Raw genomic sequence first — 18,895 nt, forward strand, 5'->3', positions numbered from 1 at the left:
CGCCGCCTGCTGCAGTATGCATATGGAGGAAATAAGATAAATAGATTTAATTATGCCTAGTGGGAATAACGAGAGACGAGAGACTCTGTTTTAATTATTGAAGAGGGGCGTAGCTTTCTGCTGCCAGGAAGGAACTGGGATTAGTTTATCATGCTGTCAATCAAGGGAAGAGGAAGGTAGAGAGGGATATAGTKAGGAAGAGTGTGGAGGGTGGCAGAGTTCTGTGTGCGTGTCTTCTAGCTTCTTAACTGTCCTCTGCGTGATGTACACTACTGCAGTATTCCAGTGTTCTGTACCAGAAAACACCAAAGAGCCCCTGTTACATCACACCTCTTTATGTACAGTTGAAGTCGGAGGTTTACATACACTTAGGTTGGAGTCATTAAAACTCGTTTTTCAACCACTCCGCAAATTTCTTATTAACAAACTATAGTTTTGGYAAGTCGGTTAGGACATCTACTTTATGCATGACAAGTAATTTTTCCAACATTTGTTTACAGACAGATTATTTCACTTAAAATTCACTGTATCACAATTCCAGTGCGTCAGAAGTTTACATACACTAAGTTGACTGTGCCTGCAAACAGCTTGGAAAATTCCAGAAAATGTCATGGCTTTAGACATCATTTGAGTCAATTGGAGGTGTACCTGTGGATGTATTTCAAGGCCTACCTTCAAACAGTGCCTCTTTGCTTGACATCATGGGAAAATCAAAAGAAATCAGCCAAGACCTCAGATTTTTTTTTTGTAGACCTCCACAAGTCTGGTTCATCCTTGGGAGCAATTTCCAAATGCCTGAAGGTACCACGTTCATCTGTACAGACAATAGTACGCAAGTATAAACAACACCATGGGACCACGCAGCCGTCATACCGCTCAGGAAGGAGACGCGTTCTGTCTCCTGGAGATGAACGTACTTTAATGCAAAGAGTGCAAATCAATCCCAAAACAACAGCAAAGGACCTTGTGAAGATGCTGGAGGGAACAGGTACAAAAGTATCTATATCCACAGTAAAACGAGTCTTATATCGACATAACCTGCAAGGTTATCGATATAGTTTTTGGAGAAATGTCCTCTGGTCTGATGAAACAAAAATAGAACTGTTTGGCCATAATGACCATCGTTATGTTTGGAGGAAAAAGGGGGAGGCTTGCAAGCCCGAAGAACACCATCCCAACCGTGAAGCACGGGGGTGGCAGCATCATGCTTTGCTGCAGGAGGGACTGGTGCACTTCACAAAATAGATGGCACCATGAAGGAGGAAAATTATGTGGATATATTAAAGCAACATCAAGACATCAGTCAGGAAATGAAAGCTTGGTCTCAAATGGGTCTTCCAAATGGACAATGACCCCAAGCATACTTCCGAAGATGTGGAAAAATGGCTTAAGGACAACAAGGTCAAGGTATTGGAGTGGCCATCACAAAGCCCTGACCTCAATCCTATAGAAAATTTGTGGGCAGAACTGAAAAGCGTGTGCGAGCAAGGAGGCCTACAAACCTGACTCAGTTACACCAGCTCTGTCAGGAGGAATGGGCCAAAATTCACCCAACTTATTGTGGGAAACTTGTGTAAGGCTTCCCAAAACATTTGACCCAATTTAAACAATTTAAAGGCAATGCTACCAAATGCTAATTGAGTGCATGTAAACTTCTGACCCACTGGGAATGTGATGAAAGAAATACAAGCTGAAATAAATAATTCTCGCTAGTATTATTCTGACATTTCACATTCTTGAAATAAAGTGGTGATCCTTACTGACCTAAATCAGGGAATATTTTTCTAGGATTAAATGTCAGGAATTGTGAAAAACTGAGTTTAAATGTATTTGGCTAAGGTGTATGTTAACTTCCGACTTCAACTGTAGTTGTTAATTGAACTTATCCCTACTTGTCTCTCCGGCTTCCAAAACTTCCAACTCCACCGAGGTACCGGTAGAAAATACACACAGCAATCTAATTACCGTGATAACATTTATAGGCTGTGAGATTAAGTGTTCTCTCTCTATCTCTCTCGCCGCCTCTGGAAGCCTCACTGTTCTCTCTATATATTTCTAAGCTCCAACCGTACCATACTTTCATGGGAGCTTTGGCTTATCCCTCCCTCCCTCTCTCATTCTCATTTTCTCTCTCATCCTCTCGTTCATTCTCCATGTGCTCTCTCACTCTCTCTCTCTCTCTCATTGTCGTTCTCGCTCTTTCTCTCCCAGCTTGTTATTTTGGTACTCAAAGGCAGATGCATATTTAGCTGGCATTATGGGCGATCAACTCCTTGTCCTGTGGAATGTGTAGGAATGTGTAGGAATGTGTGTGTGTGCGTGTGYGTGTGCGTGCGTGCGCGTGCGTGCGTGCGTGCTGGTCTTCAGCTGGCCTAAGAGGTCAGGCCTACCCACCTGGAACAATGTCAGAGGTTTTGTGTGCGTGCAACTGGAAATGTGCGGGTGCCCGCAGTGTGCGCGTATTGCATATATAACACCAGACGCACCATCTCAGCTATTAGCCTCATTCATTTCCATCATAAAAGACAGACGCCATCAATGAACTCCCCTGACAGACCGACAGACAGACTGTAAACTGTCTCCTGACACATCACTCTTGCCGACTGAACGCCTGCTTGGACTGAATGCCCGTTTAGCTACTCGATAGTGCTCACCAGTAACCAGCGTCCCACTGGCTCCGTCCACCAGCTCTGAAGGAAGCCTGTTTATTCACCACTCCCTGCTCTCTGCTTGTTGTCACACTGTAAAAAATAAAAGCAGCTTCATTTCCTGAGCTGCCAACCACGGAGATGATAATGGAGGAAATGAGTCTAGCACACATAGGTAAAAGCTGTTATATAGTGTAGCTAGCACACATACTGGTTAATAGGCCACAGTATGTTTCTTCTCTTACTCTCTCTATTTCCCTCCCCCTCTCTCACTCTCCGTCTCTGTTTCTCCCTCTTTTTACCCTCCTTCCCGCCCTCCCTCCCTCCCTAGGGAGCCAATTCCACAGGTCGCAGGGCAGTTACATCACCCGGGCTGTCTGTGATCTCACTGTGTTTTGAACCTCATTAGAAAGAAGACACAATCCTTTTCTTTTACTCTTCCCCCCGTCCTTCTCTCACCCACTTCCTCAGAATGTCATGTAATGAGCACGGGGAAGCTTCTGGAAGACGTGATTAAGATGATGAGTAAAGGCGCCTTTCAAAAAAAGCATATTTTCACTTGTACTCAACCGGACAGTCTTTTGTCTTGTCATACTTGGACATTTTGGGGATATTGGTTCTAGTTTTTTCATTTCCGCTCAGGAGGAGTGTCACCGTCGCAGACCCAGGATACATTCTGGTGACTCTGGCACACCKGCAAAGGCAGACTAATGATGACAGTGCTATGCTAATAATGGTTCCGTTTGGCCCCTTGTGACAGTAGGACCACATTAAACCGTGACACCAATGACCCAGTAACCCGGAGCATCCATCTTACACCATTATGTGAAAGTAATGCAGCCAGTGCTATGATGTAGGTGTAGTGTGTTTAAAATTAGATCTCCCACTCTTTGTGCGGCTGTGGGTGGCTCCCAATGAGCTTTCCCACACAGAGTGGCGGCCATCTTCCTGTGTTTCTCTAGCTTGTGGGACTGTCAGGTATCTCAGCATCAAATGGGAACAGGAAATGACAATGAGAAATTACATCTGTATTTCTGAATAAACATGATTTGATATAAGGACTAATTTACACAGCTAGATAGAATCCAGCTCCAAAGAGTCTCGCTCGATACATTTTTGTTGTTGTCTTAAAACAAATCTGACTTCAAATCTGACCACCAATTCAGATCTCCACAACCTGATTGTCTTGGGAAAAGAAATGGTGAGGAAAGGGAGAGATTATGGAAATGAAGGAGCGAAAAATGATGATGGAGGGGAAATGGGTTTGTATCTTCCCCATGGCAGGTACATACTGAGTGTCAGTGGTGTAAAGTACTTAAGTCAAAAAACTTGAAAGCTATGATCCCTTATTGATGTCACTTGTAAAATCCACTTCAATCAGTCTAGATGAAGGGGAGGAGACCGGTGAAAGAATGATTTTTAAGCTTTGATACATAGATTGTGTATGTGTGCCATTCAGAGGGTGAATCGGCAAGTCTAAAATATTTAAGTGTCTTTGAACAGGGTATGGTAGTAGGTGCCAGGCACACCGGTTCGAATGTGTCAAGAACCTCAATGCTGCTAGGTAGGCTTGGGCAGTATACTGTATACCGGGGTATTTGGGAAAAGACACGGGATGGTTTTTCAATACCTTTTAAAATATGTGTACATTATGAAGCGTACCGTTGTTCCCCAGAACAGTTGAGCCAGTCATGTGTTTGTATCCAATTCACTACTAAATGTTTGCCATCAGATATCTTGTGGCTTTCTGCCATCAGTTTTTCTCCCATTTGCTCCATGTACCCATGCTGCTCTTCCTTCAGAAAATAATGCATCACAGCTGGTCATTTGCACAATTTTTTCTTGTTAACTTTCACTTGTAAATGTCTACACTCACCGAAAATGACTTTCAGTAGCTACTAGCTATGCTTGTATAACTTTATGATCTGGATTTGCAATTACTTTGTTCGTTTTCTCTCATTAGCATTTAGCTACCAGCGTCTATGTGATTTTGACTATTCGTTTTTTCAAATTTTGTTCGCGTTCTGGTAATAGAAGCCCAACGGGCTTTTCTTGTGTTTTTAGTGCCCCATTGTGTGCTATGCCAGTAATACCGTAAAACCCAGAATTAGAGGACTGTATGATGATATGAAAATCTGCATACCGCCCAAGGCTACTGCTGGGTTTTTCACGTGTGTATCAAGAATGGTCCACCAGCCAAAGGCCGTCCAGCCAACTCAACTCAACACAACTGTGGGGTGCATTGGAGTCTACATGGTCAAGCATCCCTTTCGGATGCTTTCGACACCTTGTAGAGTTCATGCCCAGACGAATTGAGGCTGTTCTGAAGGAAAAAGGGAGTGGGTCTCAATATTAGAAAGGTGTTCCTAATGTTTTATATCGATTTGTGTCTCTCGCTCTCGCTCTCTGTCTCTCTGTCTCTCTGTCTCTCTGTCTCTCTGTCTCTCTGTCTCTCTGTCTCTCTCTGGCTCTCTCTGGCTCTCTCTGTCTCTCTGTCTCTCTGTCTCTGTCTCTGTCTCTCTCTCTGTCTCTCTCTCTGTCTCTCTCTCTCTCTGTCTCTCTGTCTCTCTCTGTCTCACAGAAGAAGAGAGAAAGGTGGTCTAATTTATGGACACATAATGATCAGGCCATCTGTGGGTCTCCATCACACACACAATACTGTGTGAAAGAGCGGGACGAGCCACCCAGCTCACTTCTCTCATGGAGGGCCAGACTGCCCGTGTCTGTGAAATAGATACTACTGCCAGCACCATGCTAAGAATGGGCAATAATATCACCCATTCATATTACTATTCTTCTAACAGTGATTCAATGTCTGCAGGTTGTACGGGAAGCAATGCTAGGCTAGTTGGCTTTAAAGAAATGTTTGAATGCCAAGTGAGCTTTTTTTATTCCTAGAGCTGTTTTTATAGTCTGGAGATGTAATCTGATGTAGGCTGCACTCTCATATTCGAAGGTATTAAGTGTCACTGGTGCAAAGTTGACTAGCATTAGCTTGCTTTCCAGAGCCCGTATTTATCAAGCATCTCAGAGTAGTTTGCTGATCTAGGATCAGGTCCTCCCTGTCCATAATGTGAAGGCAAAAGTGATCCTACCCCCGAGATGCTTGAAAAATATGGCCTAGGACTTAACCCATGCACCTGCGTCAGCTGCAAAGTGACAAGGTTAAAATGCGATTATATTCTGTGATAATTCCCCTCCAATCTGGCAACCCAGCAGCAGTGCAGTGATCGTCGGGTGATTTGAGTGTGTCCTCTGTCTTCCATCAGGGTTGCCATTCACACCATGTCCCCCTCGGGGCTGTAATGAGAAGAGCCAGTGACGAGAATTAAGACAAGCCCCTGTCCCTAATGAGCTAAACACAGACATCAGATTGGACTCAGCAGGGAGCTGACAGGCAAACGCACACACCAAACACCACGGTCACGTTCAGTATGGATATGTGAATTAATCCAGGGATGTGTATGTCTTTCTGTCTGTGAAGGCCATTGGGGGAATAATCAGTAGCTCAGAGAACCATGTTTTGGTTGAGAGTGTCCCTTTGGAAGCTTGAGAGCGACATGTGATTCAACTCCATGCCTGGAGGGCAAAAACACTTTAGGGCCCATATTCATAAAGTGTGCTGTCTAGGATCATTTTTTTCCTTTTGCATCCAAATGATTGAGGGGATATCTGTTTCTAGCTCAGCACTTCTACTGATGATTTGTGAATACAGGCTCTGGTTTTGGATCTTAACTTCTAATCAGGGACTGATTGGCATACCAGGCAAATAGACTTTGGCCAATTACTGACATGAATCAATCAATAAACTATACTGAACAGAAATATAAACGCAACATGTAAAATGTTGGTCCCATGTGTCATGAGCTGAAGTAAAAGATATCAGAAATGTTCCATACACACAAAAAGCTTATTTCTCTCAAATGTTGTGCACAAATTTGTTTACATCCCTGTTAGTGAGCATTTCTCCTTGACCAATATAATCCATCCATAAACCTGACAGGTGTTGCATGTCATGAAGCTGATTAAACAGCATGATCGTTACACAGGTGCACCTTGTGCTGGGGACAATAAATGGCCACTGAAAAGTGCAGTTGGCATGCTGACTGCAGGAATGTCCAACAGAGCTGTTACCAGAGAATTTAATGTTAATCTCTCTACCATAAACCGCCTCCAATGTTGTTTTAGAAAATGTGTCAGTATGTCCAACCGGCCGCACAACCGCAGCCCATCTGTAACCACGCCAGCTCAGGACCTCCATATCCTGTTCCTTTACCTGCGGGAATGTCTGAGGATGGGGGGGGTTGAGTATTTGTGTCTGTAATACAGCTATTTTGTTGGGGGAAACTATTTCTGATTGGCTGGGCCTGGCTCCCAAGTGGATGGGCCTAGACCCACCCATGGCTACGGCCCTGCCCAGTCATGTGAAATCCATAGATTAGGGCTTAATGAATTTAGCATGTTGCATTTATATTTTTGTTCAGTATGTGAGAAGATAAATGTAAAATATTTTAGGGGTCAGATTGAGGTGAAGTTTCCTGTAGATGCTGACCCTGGGTCCGTTTWGCATTTTCCCCACTAATGGTTAAGGTTAGGGTAGGGGGATGGGAAACTGATCCTAGATCTGTACCTAGGGGCAACTTCTCCCCGGAGCTACACACTCTCACCTCTGTCTGTCAGAAAGCATGTTGTATCAGTTCAGAATACATACTGTATATTAATACCAGTTAATCATCATCTCAACCACATTTCCATCTCACTAACACACCCACTGCATTAACCCTCTCTAGCAAATTATCACACTGCATTATCACCAACCTTTAACCATGGTACCAGAGGAAAAGGCGCTAAAAGGCGCTAACGTTTGGGAGTGAGTTTGGTTCATATGTGTGTGGGTGTAATAGTGTTTGTGTGAGCGATGGGTACTGTTTCTCAGCTGTGAACTGCTAACGTGTTTGTGTGTACGCCAGTACACGTGTGTGGTCGACATGGTATCTGTGTGTGCACATACGTACAGTACCAGTCAAAAGTTTGGGCACACCTACTCATTCCAGGGTTTTTCTTTTATTTTTACAATTTTCTACATTGTAGACTAATAGTGAAGATATCAAAACTATGAAATAACACATATGGACTCATGAAGTAACCAAAGAGTGTTAAACAAATTAAAATATATTTTATATTTGAGATTCTTCAAATAGCCACCCTTTGCCTTGACAGCTTTGCAAACTCTTGCCATTTTCTCAACCAGCTTCATGAGGTRGTCACCTGGAAGGCATTTCAATTAACAGGTGTGCCTTCTTAAAAGTTAATTTGTGGAATTTCTTTCCTTAATGCGTTTGAGCCAATCAGTTGTGTTGTGACAAGGTAGGGGTGGTATAGAAAAGATAGCCCTATTTGGAAAAAGACCAAGTCCATATTATGGCAAGAACAGCTCAAATAAGCAAAGAGAAACAACATGAAGGTCAGTCTATCCGGTAAATGTCAATTACTTTGAAAGTTTCTTCAAGTGCAGTCACAATAATGATGAAACTGGCTCTCATGAGGACTGCCACAGGAAAGGAAGACCCAGAGTTACCTCTGCTGCAGAGGATAAGTTCATTACAGTTAACTGCACCTCAAATTGCAGCCCAAGTAAATGCTTCACAGAGTTCAAGTAACACACATTTCAACATCAACTGTTCGGAGGAGACTGCGTGAAATCAGGCCTTCATGGTCGAATTGCTGCAAAGAAACCACTACTAAAGGACACCAATAAGAAGAAGACTTGCTTGGGCCTAGAAACACGAGTAATGGACATAAGACCGGTGGAAATCGTTCCTTTGGTCCGATGAGTCCAAATTTGAGATTTTTGGTTCCAACTGCCGTGTCTTTGTGAGACGCAGAGTAGGTGAACAGATGGTCTCTGCATGTGTGGTTCCCATCGTGAAGCATGGAGGAGGAGGTGTGGGGGTGCTTTGCTGGTGACACTGTCAGTGATTTATTTAGAATTCAAGGCACACTTAACCAGCATGGCTACCACAGCATTCTGCAGGGATACGCCATCCCATCTGGTTTACGCCTAGCGTTTGGGAGTGAGTTTGTTATCATTTGTTTTTCAACAGGACAATGACCCAACACACCTCCAGGCTGTGTAAGGGCTATTTGACCAAGAAGGAGAGTGATGGAGTGCTGCATCAGATGACCTGGCCCTCACAATCACCTGACCTCAATCCAATTGAGATGATTTGGGATGAGTTGGACCACAGAGTGAAGGAAAAGCAGCCAACAAGTGCTCACCATATGTTGGAAGACTGTTCCCCATATGTGGGACGACCTTCAAGACTGTTGGAAAAGCATTCCAGGTAAAGCTGGTAAATGGAATGTCAAGAGTGTGCAAATTAATAAAAATTAAAAACATATGTTTAACCTTTAGTTAACTAGGCCAGTCAGACCAAATTCTTATTGACAATGACGACCTACCCTGGGGAAACCCGGATGGCGCTGGGCCAATTGTGCGCCGCCCTATGGGACTCCCAATCACAGCCGGTTGTCATACAGCCTGGATTCRAACCAGGACTGTAGTGACGCCTTTTGCACTGAGATGCAGTGCCTTAGAMCGCTGCGCCACTCGGGAGCTTTACTTTAAAGAATCTCAAATGTAAAATATATTTTGATTTGGTTTAACTCTTTTTTTTTGTTACTACATGATTCCATATGTGTTATTTCATAGTTCTGATGTCTTTACTATTAGTCTACAAAGTAGAAAATAGTAAAAATAAAGAACAACCCTTGAATGAGTAGGTGTGTCCAAACTTTTGACTGGTGTACTTTATGTGTGTGTGTGAGATGTGTGCGTATGTGTGTGTGGAGGGTCTATGTGTGTAGTCGATGCTGTACAGTGTCCTGCTGTGTGGAAGTGTGAACACATGTTTGGCTGCGGTGTGAACTGGACTCTGCTGTTTGGTTCCAGACATGAAGCCCTGAGTCTACTCCTTCTCTCCCTTCTTATAGTCTCTCCACTACTGTGTGGCCTCCTACTCAACTAGAAATAGTTCCTTTCATAATATCTGCTGAGTCTATTTTTGCTTTACGAACCGCCACAATGTTTTGAATCCCAAATGAAAAAACATCTTAACAATTTGTTTTCACTTGGTCTCTCCCTCTTTCTCTCTTTCTCTTTCAATCCCCCTCTCCCTCCCCAGGTTTGGCAAGAAAAAGGAGGAGAAGAGCAAGGCGGAGGTGAAGGCTGCCAAGCAGAAGTTGRAGGCTCTGAGCGAGGAGGAGCTGGACAAGATTGAGGAGGGAGGGAGGTGAGTGCACACTGTTCGGCCTGTTGTCTGTGTGTACATCAATCAATGTTCTGTCCGTGTGTCTGTCTCTGTCCTCTTGTCTTTCGGTCTGTCACACTTGGGCTCCACCCTCCAATCATTCAAACACCACTCTATAACATATATAAAATGTATGTAGTTTTTTGTCCAATCCCATCAAGTTAATGTGAGTTTGATTTARACAGTGAGTGACAGTATCTGCCCCCTCTTATATGGCCGACAGACACGAACTCCGTTACATGGAGGTGCGGGACTGCCACGTGACCCCCGACCCCCTGCCACCCGACTTGGAAGACGATGACAAGGACCCCAACTACGCTCGCATCAACACCTTTCGGGAGCCCCCCAAGGGCCCCTCACCCTCCTACCTCAGCCGCACCCCTTCTCCTCAGGGGGCCCTCACACAGCCGCAAGCCCTCGGCAGAAGACTTAGAGGGGCTCTATGCCAAGGTAAACAAGCAGAGAGCCCCACCCTCGACTTCCACGTCGCAGCTTCAGCCCCCTCTGAGTTACAGGTGAGTTGATCCAAAAACCAGGAAATCACTCCTTCACAGTGCACTCCAATGTATGGCCTTGAGTTGCTGTAGTGGGTCATACTGTCACTATGGGGTCAGTGGGATTGGGCAAGCATGGGGGGATATTTTGTTATCTTTGTTGCCTTCAAAGATCCACTTAAATACAGTATCTATCATGGATATTTCTGATTTAATTTTAAAATTGTTTTTATTTAATTATTTCGCTTATTTGACTATATTTCCAGGATAAGCACACATGTATAGTGCCTTCGGAAAGTATTCAGACCCCTTCCCTTTCTTCACATTGTTACGTTACAACCTTATTCTAAAATGGATTTTAAAAAGTCCTCATCAACACACAATACCCCATAATGACAAAGCGAAAACAGGTTTTTTAGATTGTTTTTTAACAATGTATTTACATAAGTATTCAGACCCTTTGCTTTGAGACTCAATTGACAACTTGATTGGAGTCCACCTGTTGTAAATTCAATTGATTGGACATGATGTGGAAAGGCACACACCTGTCTATATGAGGTCCCGCAGTTGACAGTGCATGTCAGCGCACGCGCACAAACCAAGCCATGAGGTAGAAGGTATTGTCCGTAGAGCTCCGAGACAGGATTTTGTCGAGGAACAGATCTGGGGAAGGGTACCAAAACAATTCTGCAGCATTGAGGGTCCCCAAGAACACAGTGGCCTCCATCATTCTTAAGATGGAAGAAGTTTGGAACCACCAAGACTCTTTCTAGAGCTGGCTGCCTGGCAAACTGAGCAATTGGGGGAGAAAGGCCTTGGTCATGGAGGTGACCAAGAACCCGATAGTCACTCTGACCGAGTTCCTCTGTGGAGATGGGAGAATCTTCCAGAAGGACAACCATCTCTGCAGCACTCCACCAATCAGGCCTTTATGGTAGGGTGGCCAGACAGAAGCCACTCCTCAGTAAAGGGCACTTGGAGTTTGCCAAAAGGCACCTAAAGGACTCTCAGTCCATGAGAAACAAGATTATCTTGTCTGATGAAACCAAGATTGAACTCTTTGGCCTGATTGCCAAGTGTCACGTCTGGAGGAAACCTGGCATCATCCCTGTTTTTTTGATCGGCAGGGACTGGGAGACTAGTCAGGATTGAGGGAAAGATGAACAAAGCAAAGTACAGAGAGATCCTTGATGAAAACCTCAGACTGGGGCAAAGGTTCACCTTCCAACAGGACAATGACCCTAAGCACACAGCCAACACAATGCAGGAGTGGCTTTGGGACAAGTCTCTGAATGTCCTTGAGTGGCCCAGCCAGAGCTCGGACTTCAACCCGATCGAACATCTCTGGAGAGACCTGAAAATAGCTGTGCAGCGACGCTCCCCATCCAACCTCACAGAGCTTGAGAGGATCTGCAGAGAAGAATGGGAGAAACTTCCCAAATACAGGTGTGCCAAGCTTGTAGCGTCATAACCAAGAAGACTCGAGGCTGTAATTGCTGCCAAATGCTCTTCAACAAAGTACTGATTAAAAGGTCTGAATACTTAAATGTGTGATTTCATTTTTTATTAAAAAAAATCGCATTTGCTAAAATTTCGAAACCTGTTTTTGCATTGCCATTATGGGGTATTGTGTGTAGATTGATGAGAGAAGAAAAAAAACAATTTAATACATTTTAGAATAAGGCTGTAACATGACAAAATGTGGAAAAACTCAAGGATATTTTCCGAATGTGCTGTATAGCTAACAACCAAACGCACAGCCGTGGATGCATAATTTATCAGTATACTGTACGGTAGCATTTGTCAGCATGGGGGTTTAGGGTCTGCAGAGCCTCAAGCTTTTCCCGAAGCAAACATTTAATGTACGCTGTTTAGAATCATTAAGGAGATGGTGTCATTTTAAAGAGAGAGAGGTAACAAACAACCTCTAAATTGTCAAACGCCTGTTTGCTACCGCACGGCAAGCAGTACTAGTGCACCAAGTCTGGAGCCAACAGGACCCTGAACAGCTTCTACCCCCAGGACATAAAATTGCTAAACAAGACTGCTACATAGCTATTCAAATGGCTACTCAGACTACCTGCGTTGACCCTTTTTTGCACTAACTCTCTTGTACTGACTCTGCACACACACTGGACCCTACTCACACATACTTACACTGAAACCCCAACACACACTACATACACCTACACATAGAACGCACACAGACATGCATACTGACGCCACACATACACACATTCACACTCACCACATATGCTGCTGCTACTGTCTATTATCTACCATGTTGCCTAGTCACGTTACCCCTACCTAGAGTGGCAAGAAAAAGTATGGGAACCCTTTGAAATTACCTGGATTTCTGCATATATTGATCATGAAATGTCATCTGATCTTCATCTAAGTCAACACAATAGACAAACAGTCTGCTCAAACTAATAACACACAAGCAATTATGTGTTCATGTCTCTATTGAACACACTGTGTAAACATTCACAATGCAGGGTGGAACAAGTATGGACCCTTGGATTTAAAACCCTTGGATTTAATAACTGGTTGACCCTCCTTTGGCAGCAATAACCTCGACCAAACGTTTCCTATAGTTGCAGATCAGACCTGCACAACGGTCAGGAGGAATTTTGGACCATTCCTCTTTACAAAACTGTTTCAGTTCAGCAATATTCTTGGGATGTCTGGTGTGAACCACTCTCTTGAAGTCATGCCACAGCATCTCAATCGGGTTGAGGTCAAAGGACTCTGACTGGGCCACTCCTTAAGGCGTCTTTTCTTCTGTTGAAGCCGTTCTGTTGTTGATTTACTTCTGTGCTTTAGATCGTTGTCCTATTTCATCACTCAACTTCTGTTGAGCTTCAATTGGCCCACAGATAGCCTTACATTCTCCTGCAAAACGTCTTGACAAACTTTGGAATTCATTTTTCCGTCAATGATAGCAAGCAGTCCAGGCCCTGAGGCAGCAAAACAGTCCCAAACCATGATGCTCCCTCCACCATACTTTACAGCTAGGATGAGGTTTTGATGTTGGTGTGCTGTGCCTTTTTTCTCCCAACATAGTGTTGTGTGTTCCTTCCAAACAACTCAACTTTAGTTTAATCTGTCCACAGAATAATTTGGAACATCCAGGCACTCTTTCATGAACTAAAGATGTGCAGCAATGTTTTTTTTTTGGAAAGCAGTGGCTTCTTCCGTGGTGTCCTCCCATGAACACCGTTCTTGTTTAGTGTTTTACGTATCGTAGACTCGTCAACAGAGATGTTAGCATATTCCAGAGATTTCTGTAAGTCTTTAGTTGACACTAGGATTCTTCTTAACCTCATTCATTGAGCATTCTGCGCTGTGCTCTTGCAGTCATCTTTGCAGGACGGCCACTCCTAGGGAGAGTAGTTTAAGCACACTGTGTTTGTCTATTGTTGTGACTTGGGTCAGATCAAATGTGATGACCATTTTATGCAGAAATCCAGGTAAATCCAAAGGGATCACAGACTTTTTCTTGCCACTGTATATGTGCATAGCTCCTTCAATGAGCTCGTATCCCTGCGCATCGACTCGGTACTGGTACTCCCTTTATATAGCCATGCTATCTTTACTCGTTATTGTTATTCATTATTCACTGTGTATTTCTTCCTCATGTCACTATTTACTTTTTTAAATCTTTATCTTAACTCTGCGTGTGAGAAAAGGACCCGTAAGTAAGCATTTCACTGTTCGTCTACACCTGTTCGCGAAGCACATGGCAAATAAAATGTTATTTTATTTGAAAGTTAGAGGGAGATTGTGATAGAGGGATGGAAAGAGGAGAGACAGAGCAAAAGGGATGGGAAAATAATAGATTGACTGCAATGAAGGGAATGAGTCAGACATAGAGAGGGGAAAAAAGGGGAGGATAATTAGCCACAGTCTAGCAGCTTGACAGATCAGTTAGACTCCTCTCCTCTAACTGGCCACTTAATTACTCCACCATTCTGTTCTTCTTTCCTCTTCCCTCATTCTTTCTATTTGTCCCTCTCGCTTTCCCTTTTTTCTTTTTCTCCTTTTCTTTCTATCTTTGTCTCTGCCTCTCTCCCTCTCTCTTTCTCCCTCTCCTCTCCCTGCTCGACTACAGCAGCATAATCTGAACGCTTCATATTCTACTGACATTTGTAATGGAAGACTAATTCGAGCTAGCAACAGCGTAACATGATCAACTTAGTCTGGTTGGAATTGACTGTATGATAGTTTCGTTACGCCACATAGTCCTGTGTTCCAACCACACACACATTTACAGACTTACAACACACATCTGCTTGCGAAACGCACCCATTCATTGATTCATTCATGCATATGGACACACAGCTTTGCCGACACACACTCAAACCCGCTCAGTGGTTTTGCTGCGAAGCCTTTTTGTAACCTAGCAACACTCCAGTCTAGAATTCAATGCTGCTGAATTATATTATGTGTGTGTGTGTGTGTGTGTGTGTGTGTGTGTGTGTNTCACCTTCCAAACAGGACAACGACCCTAAGCACACAGCCAAAACAATGCAGGAGTGGCTTCCGGACAAGTTTCTGAATGTCCTTTTGTGGCCCAGCCAGAGCCCGGACTTGAACCCGATCGAACATCTCTAGAGAGACCTGAAAATAGCTGTGCAGCGACGCTCCCCATCCAACTTGACAGAGCTTGAGAGGATCTGCAGAGAAGAAAGGGAGAAACTCCCCAAATACAGGTGGGCCAAGCTTGTAGCGTCATACCCAAGAAGACTCGAGGCTGTAATCGCTGCCAAATATACTTCAACAAAGTACTGATTTAAAGCGTCTGAATACTTATGTAAATGTATGATTTCATATTTTTTTTGTATTTGCTTACATTTCTTAAAACCTGTTTTTGCATTATGGAGTTTTGTGTGTAGATTGATGAGGGGGAAAAACAATTTAATCCATTTTAGAATACGTCTGTAACGTAAGAAAATGTGGAAAAACTCAAGGAGACTGAATATTTTCCGGAATGCGCTGTATAGCTAACAACCCAACACGCAGCCGTGGATGCATAATTTATGAGAATACTGTAGCATTTCTCAGCATGAGGGTTTAGGGTCCGCAGACCCTCAAGCTTTGCCCGAAGCAAACATTTAAAGTACGCTGTTTAGAATCATTAAGTAGGTGGTGTCATTTTAAAGGGAGAGAGGTAACAAACGACCTCTACGCCAGAACGAAATGTCAAAGCCTGTTCTCTTTGCTACCACACGACAAGCAGTACCAGCGCACCAAGTCTGGAACCGACAGGACCCTGAACAGCTTCTTCCCCCAAGCCATAAAACTGTTAACAAGACCTCTACATAGCTAATCAAATGGATACCCGGACTACTTGCATTGACCCTTTTCTGCACTAACTCTCTTGTGCGGACTCTGAACACACACTAGACCCTACCCACACACTCACACATACTTACACTGAAACCGCAGCAATACATACGCCCACACATAGAATGCACACACCTGCATACTGACACCACACATACACACGTTCACACTCACCACATTTGCTGCTGCTACTGTCTATTATCTACCGCGTTGCCTAGTCACTTTAGCCCTACCTATATGTGCATAGCTACTTCAAATAACTCATATCCCTGCACATCAACTCAGTGCTGGTGCTCCCTCTATATATCCGTGTTATTTTTTACTCGTTGTTGTTATTCATAATCACTGTGTGTTTCTTCCTCATGTCACTATTTACTTTTTTTTGTCTTTATCTTTACTCTGCGTTGTTGTGAAAGGACCCCTAAGTAAGCATTTCACTGTTAGTCTACAGATTGACTGTTGTGAAGGGAACGAGTCAGAAAGAGAGAGGGGGAAAAAAGGGAGGATAATTAGCTGCAGTCTAGCAGCTTGACAGATCAGTTAGACTCCTCCCCCCTCTCCTCTAACTGGCCACTTAATTACTCTTCCATTCTGTTTTTCTTTCCTCTTCCCTCATTCTTTCTATTTCTCCGTCTTACTGTCTCTCTTTCTCTCTTTCTCTGCCTCTCCCTCTTTCTCCCTCTCCTCTCCCCGCTCGACTACAGCAGCATAAGTTGAACACTCCATATTCTACTGACATTTGTAATGGATGACTAATTCGAGCCAGCAACAGCGTAACATGATCAATTTAGTCTGGTTGGAATTGACTGTATGATAGTTTAGTTACGCCACGTAGTCCAGGGTTCCAACCACACACACACATTTTACAGACTTACAACACACATCTGCTTGCGAAACGCACCCATTCATTGATTCATTCATGCATATGGACACACAGCTTTGCCGGCACACACTCAAACCCGCCCAGTGGTTTTGCAGCGAAGCCTTTTTGTAACCTAGCAACACTCCAGTCTAGAATCCAATACCGCTTTTAGAGGACCAATTTGGATAGGGGAGAATTCTATTATACTGTGGCTTCATTTGTGTGTGTGTGTCTGTGTACACGTGTGCGTACACGTGTGTGTGCATACAGACCTACGTGTGTGTTTGATGTGCACATGCTCAGTAGTGGTACGTCCTTCTCCTCCCCMCTCACCTGTCAGAGAGGAGAAAGTTGACTCTGGAGTGTCTACATAATTTAGTGCTGGAAATGTTTTCATTAGGACTTCGATGGCAGGTGCGTCCATGGATGGGTGTCACATTTGATTACAGCGACACTAGGGGCGGACCTGTGGAGAAAAACGCTTGTCAAATATTATTAGAGAAAAGGTGGAGAGGGAGGAAAGAGGGAACAAAAAATAGTCACCTGAGGAGTTTCTTATAAAGCCACGTATCGTATTTCAATGTAGTTGAATAAAAATATGAACATCAGAATACAAAATGTACAGTTGAAGTCGGAAGTTTACATACACTTAGGTTGGAGTCATTAAAACTAGTTTTTCAACCACTCCACAAATTTCTTGTTAACAAACTATAGTTTTGGCAAGTCAGTTAGGACATCTACTGTGTGCATGACACAAGTAATTTTTCCAACAATTGTTTACAGACAGATTATTTCACTTATAATTCACTATCACAATTCCAGTGGGTCAAGACGTTTACATACACTAAGTTGACTGTGCCTTTAAACAGCTTGGAAAATTCCAGAAAATTATGTAATGGCTTTAGAAGCTTCTGATAAGCTAATTGACATAATTTGAGTCAATTGGAGGTGTACCTGTGGATGTATTTCAAGGCCTACCTTCAAACTCAATGCCTCTTTGCTTGACAATATGGGAAAATCAAAAGAAATCAGCCAAGACCTCAGAAAAACACTTGTAGACCTGTATAAATGTATAAACACCACGGGACCATGCAGCCGTCATACCGCTCAGGAAGGAGACGCGTTCTGTCTCCTAGAGATGAACGTACTTTGGTGTGAAAAGTGCAAATCAATCCCAGAACAACAGCAAAGGACCTTGTGAAGATGCTGGAGGAAACAGGTACAAAAGTATCTATATCCAGAGTAAAACAAGTCCTATATCGACATAACCTGAGCGGCCGCTCTGCAAGGAAGAAGCCACTGCTCCAAAACCACCATAAAAAAAGACAGACTATGGTTTGCAACTGCACATGGGGACAAAGATTGTACTTTTTGGAGAAATGTCCTCTGGTCTGATGAAACAAAAATATAACTGTTTGGTCATAATGACCATCGTTATGTTTGGAGGAAAAAGGGGGGCGCTTGCAAGCCGAAGTACACCATCCCAATAGTGAAGCACGGGGGTGGCAGCATCATGTTGTGCGGGTGCTTTGCTGCAGGAGGGACTGGTGCACTTCACAAAATAGATGGCATCATGAGGAAGGGAAATTATGTGGATTTATTGAAGCAATATCTCAAGACATCAGTCAGGAAGTTAAAGCTTGGTCGCAAATGGGTCTTCCAAATGGACAATGACCCCAAGCATACTTCCAAAGATGTGGAAAAATGGCTTAAGGACAACAAGGTCAAGGTATTGGAGTGGCCATCACAAAGCCCTGACCTCAATCCCATAGAAAATTAGTGGGCAGAACTGAAAATCGTGTGCGAGCAAGGAGGCCTACAAACCTGACTCAGTTACACCAGCGCTGTCAGGAGGAATGGGCCAAAATTCACCCAACTTATTGTGGGAAGGCTACCCGAAACATTTGACCCAAGTTAAACAATTTAAAGGGAATGCTACCAAATGCTAATTGAGTGCATGTAAACTTCTGACACACTGGGAATGTGATGACAGAAATAAAAGCTGAAATAAATCATTCTCTAGTATTATTCTGACATTTCACATTCTTAAAATAAAGTGGTGATCCTAACTGACCTAAGACAGGACATTTTTACTAGGATTAAATGTCAGGGATTGTGAAAAACTGAGTTTAAATGTATTTGGCTAAGGTGTATTTAAACATCCGACTTCAACTGTATATAGCCCTAATCCTAGACACTAGTCCATCTGCAACCTATTAGGACAGTATGCAC

General features: G+C 43.5%; 1 protein-coding gene across 1 annotated transcript in view; it reads left to right on the forward strand.

The window, feature by feature from the left end:
- Positions 1–18,895, forward strand: part of LOC111953924 (partitioning defective 3 homolog B-like) — a 45,124-nt gene that overhangs the window by 19,844 nt on the left and 6,385 nt on the right. The window contains exons 4-6 of the mRNA XM_070435527.1: positions 9,833–9,940; positions 10,182–10,473; positions 13,891–13,925. Coding sequence (XP_070291628.1) covers positions 9,833–9,940; positions 10,182–10,473; positions 13,891–13,925 — 435 coding nt within the window. The remainder of the gene's footprint in view (positions 1–9,832; positions 9,941–10,181; positions 10,474–13,890; positions 13,926–18,895) is intronic.

This window comes from Salvelinus sp. IW2-2015, linkage group LG27 (assembly GCF_002910315.2).
Source record: "Salvelinus sp. IW2-2015 linkage group LG27, ASM291031v2, whole genome shotgun sequence".
Taxonomy (NCBI): Eukaryota; Metazoa; Chordata; class Actinopteri; order Salmoniformes; family Salmonidae; genus Salvelinus; species Salvelinus sp. IW2-2015.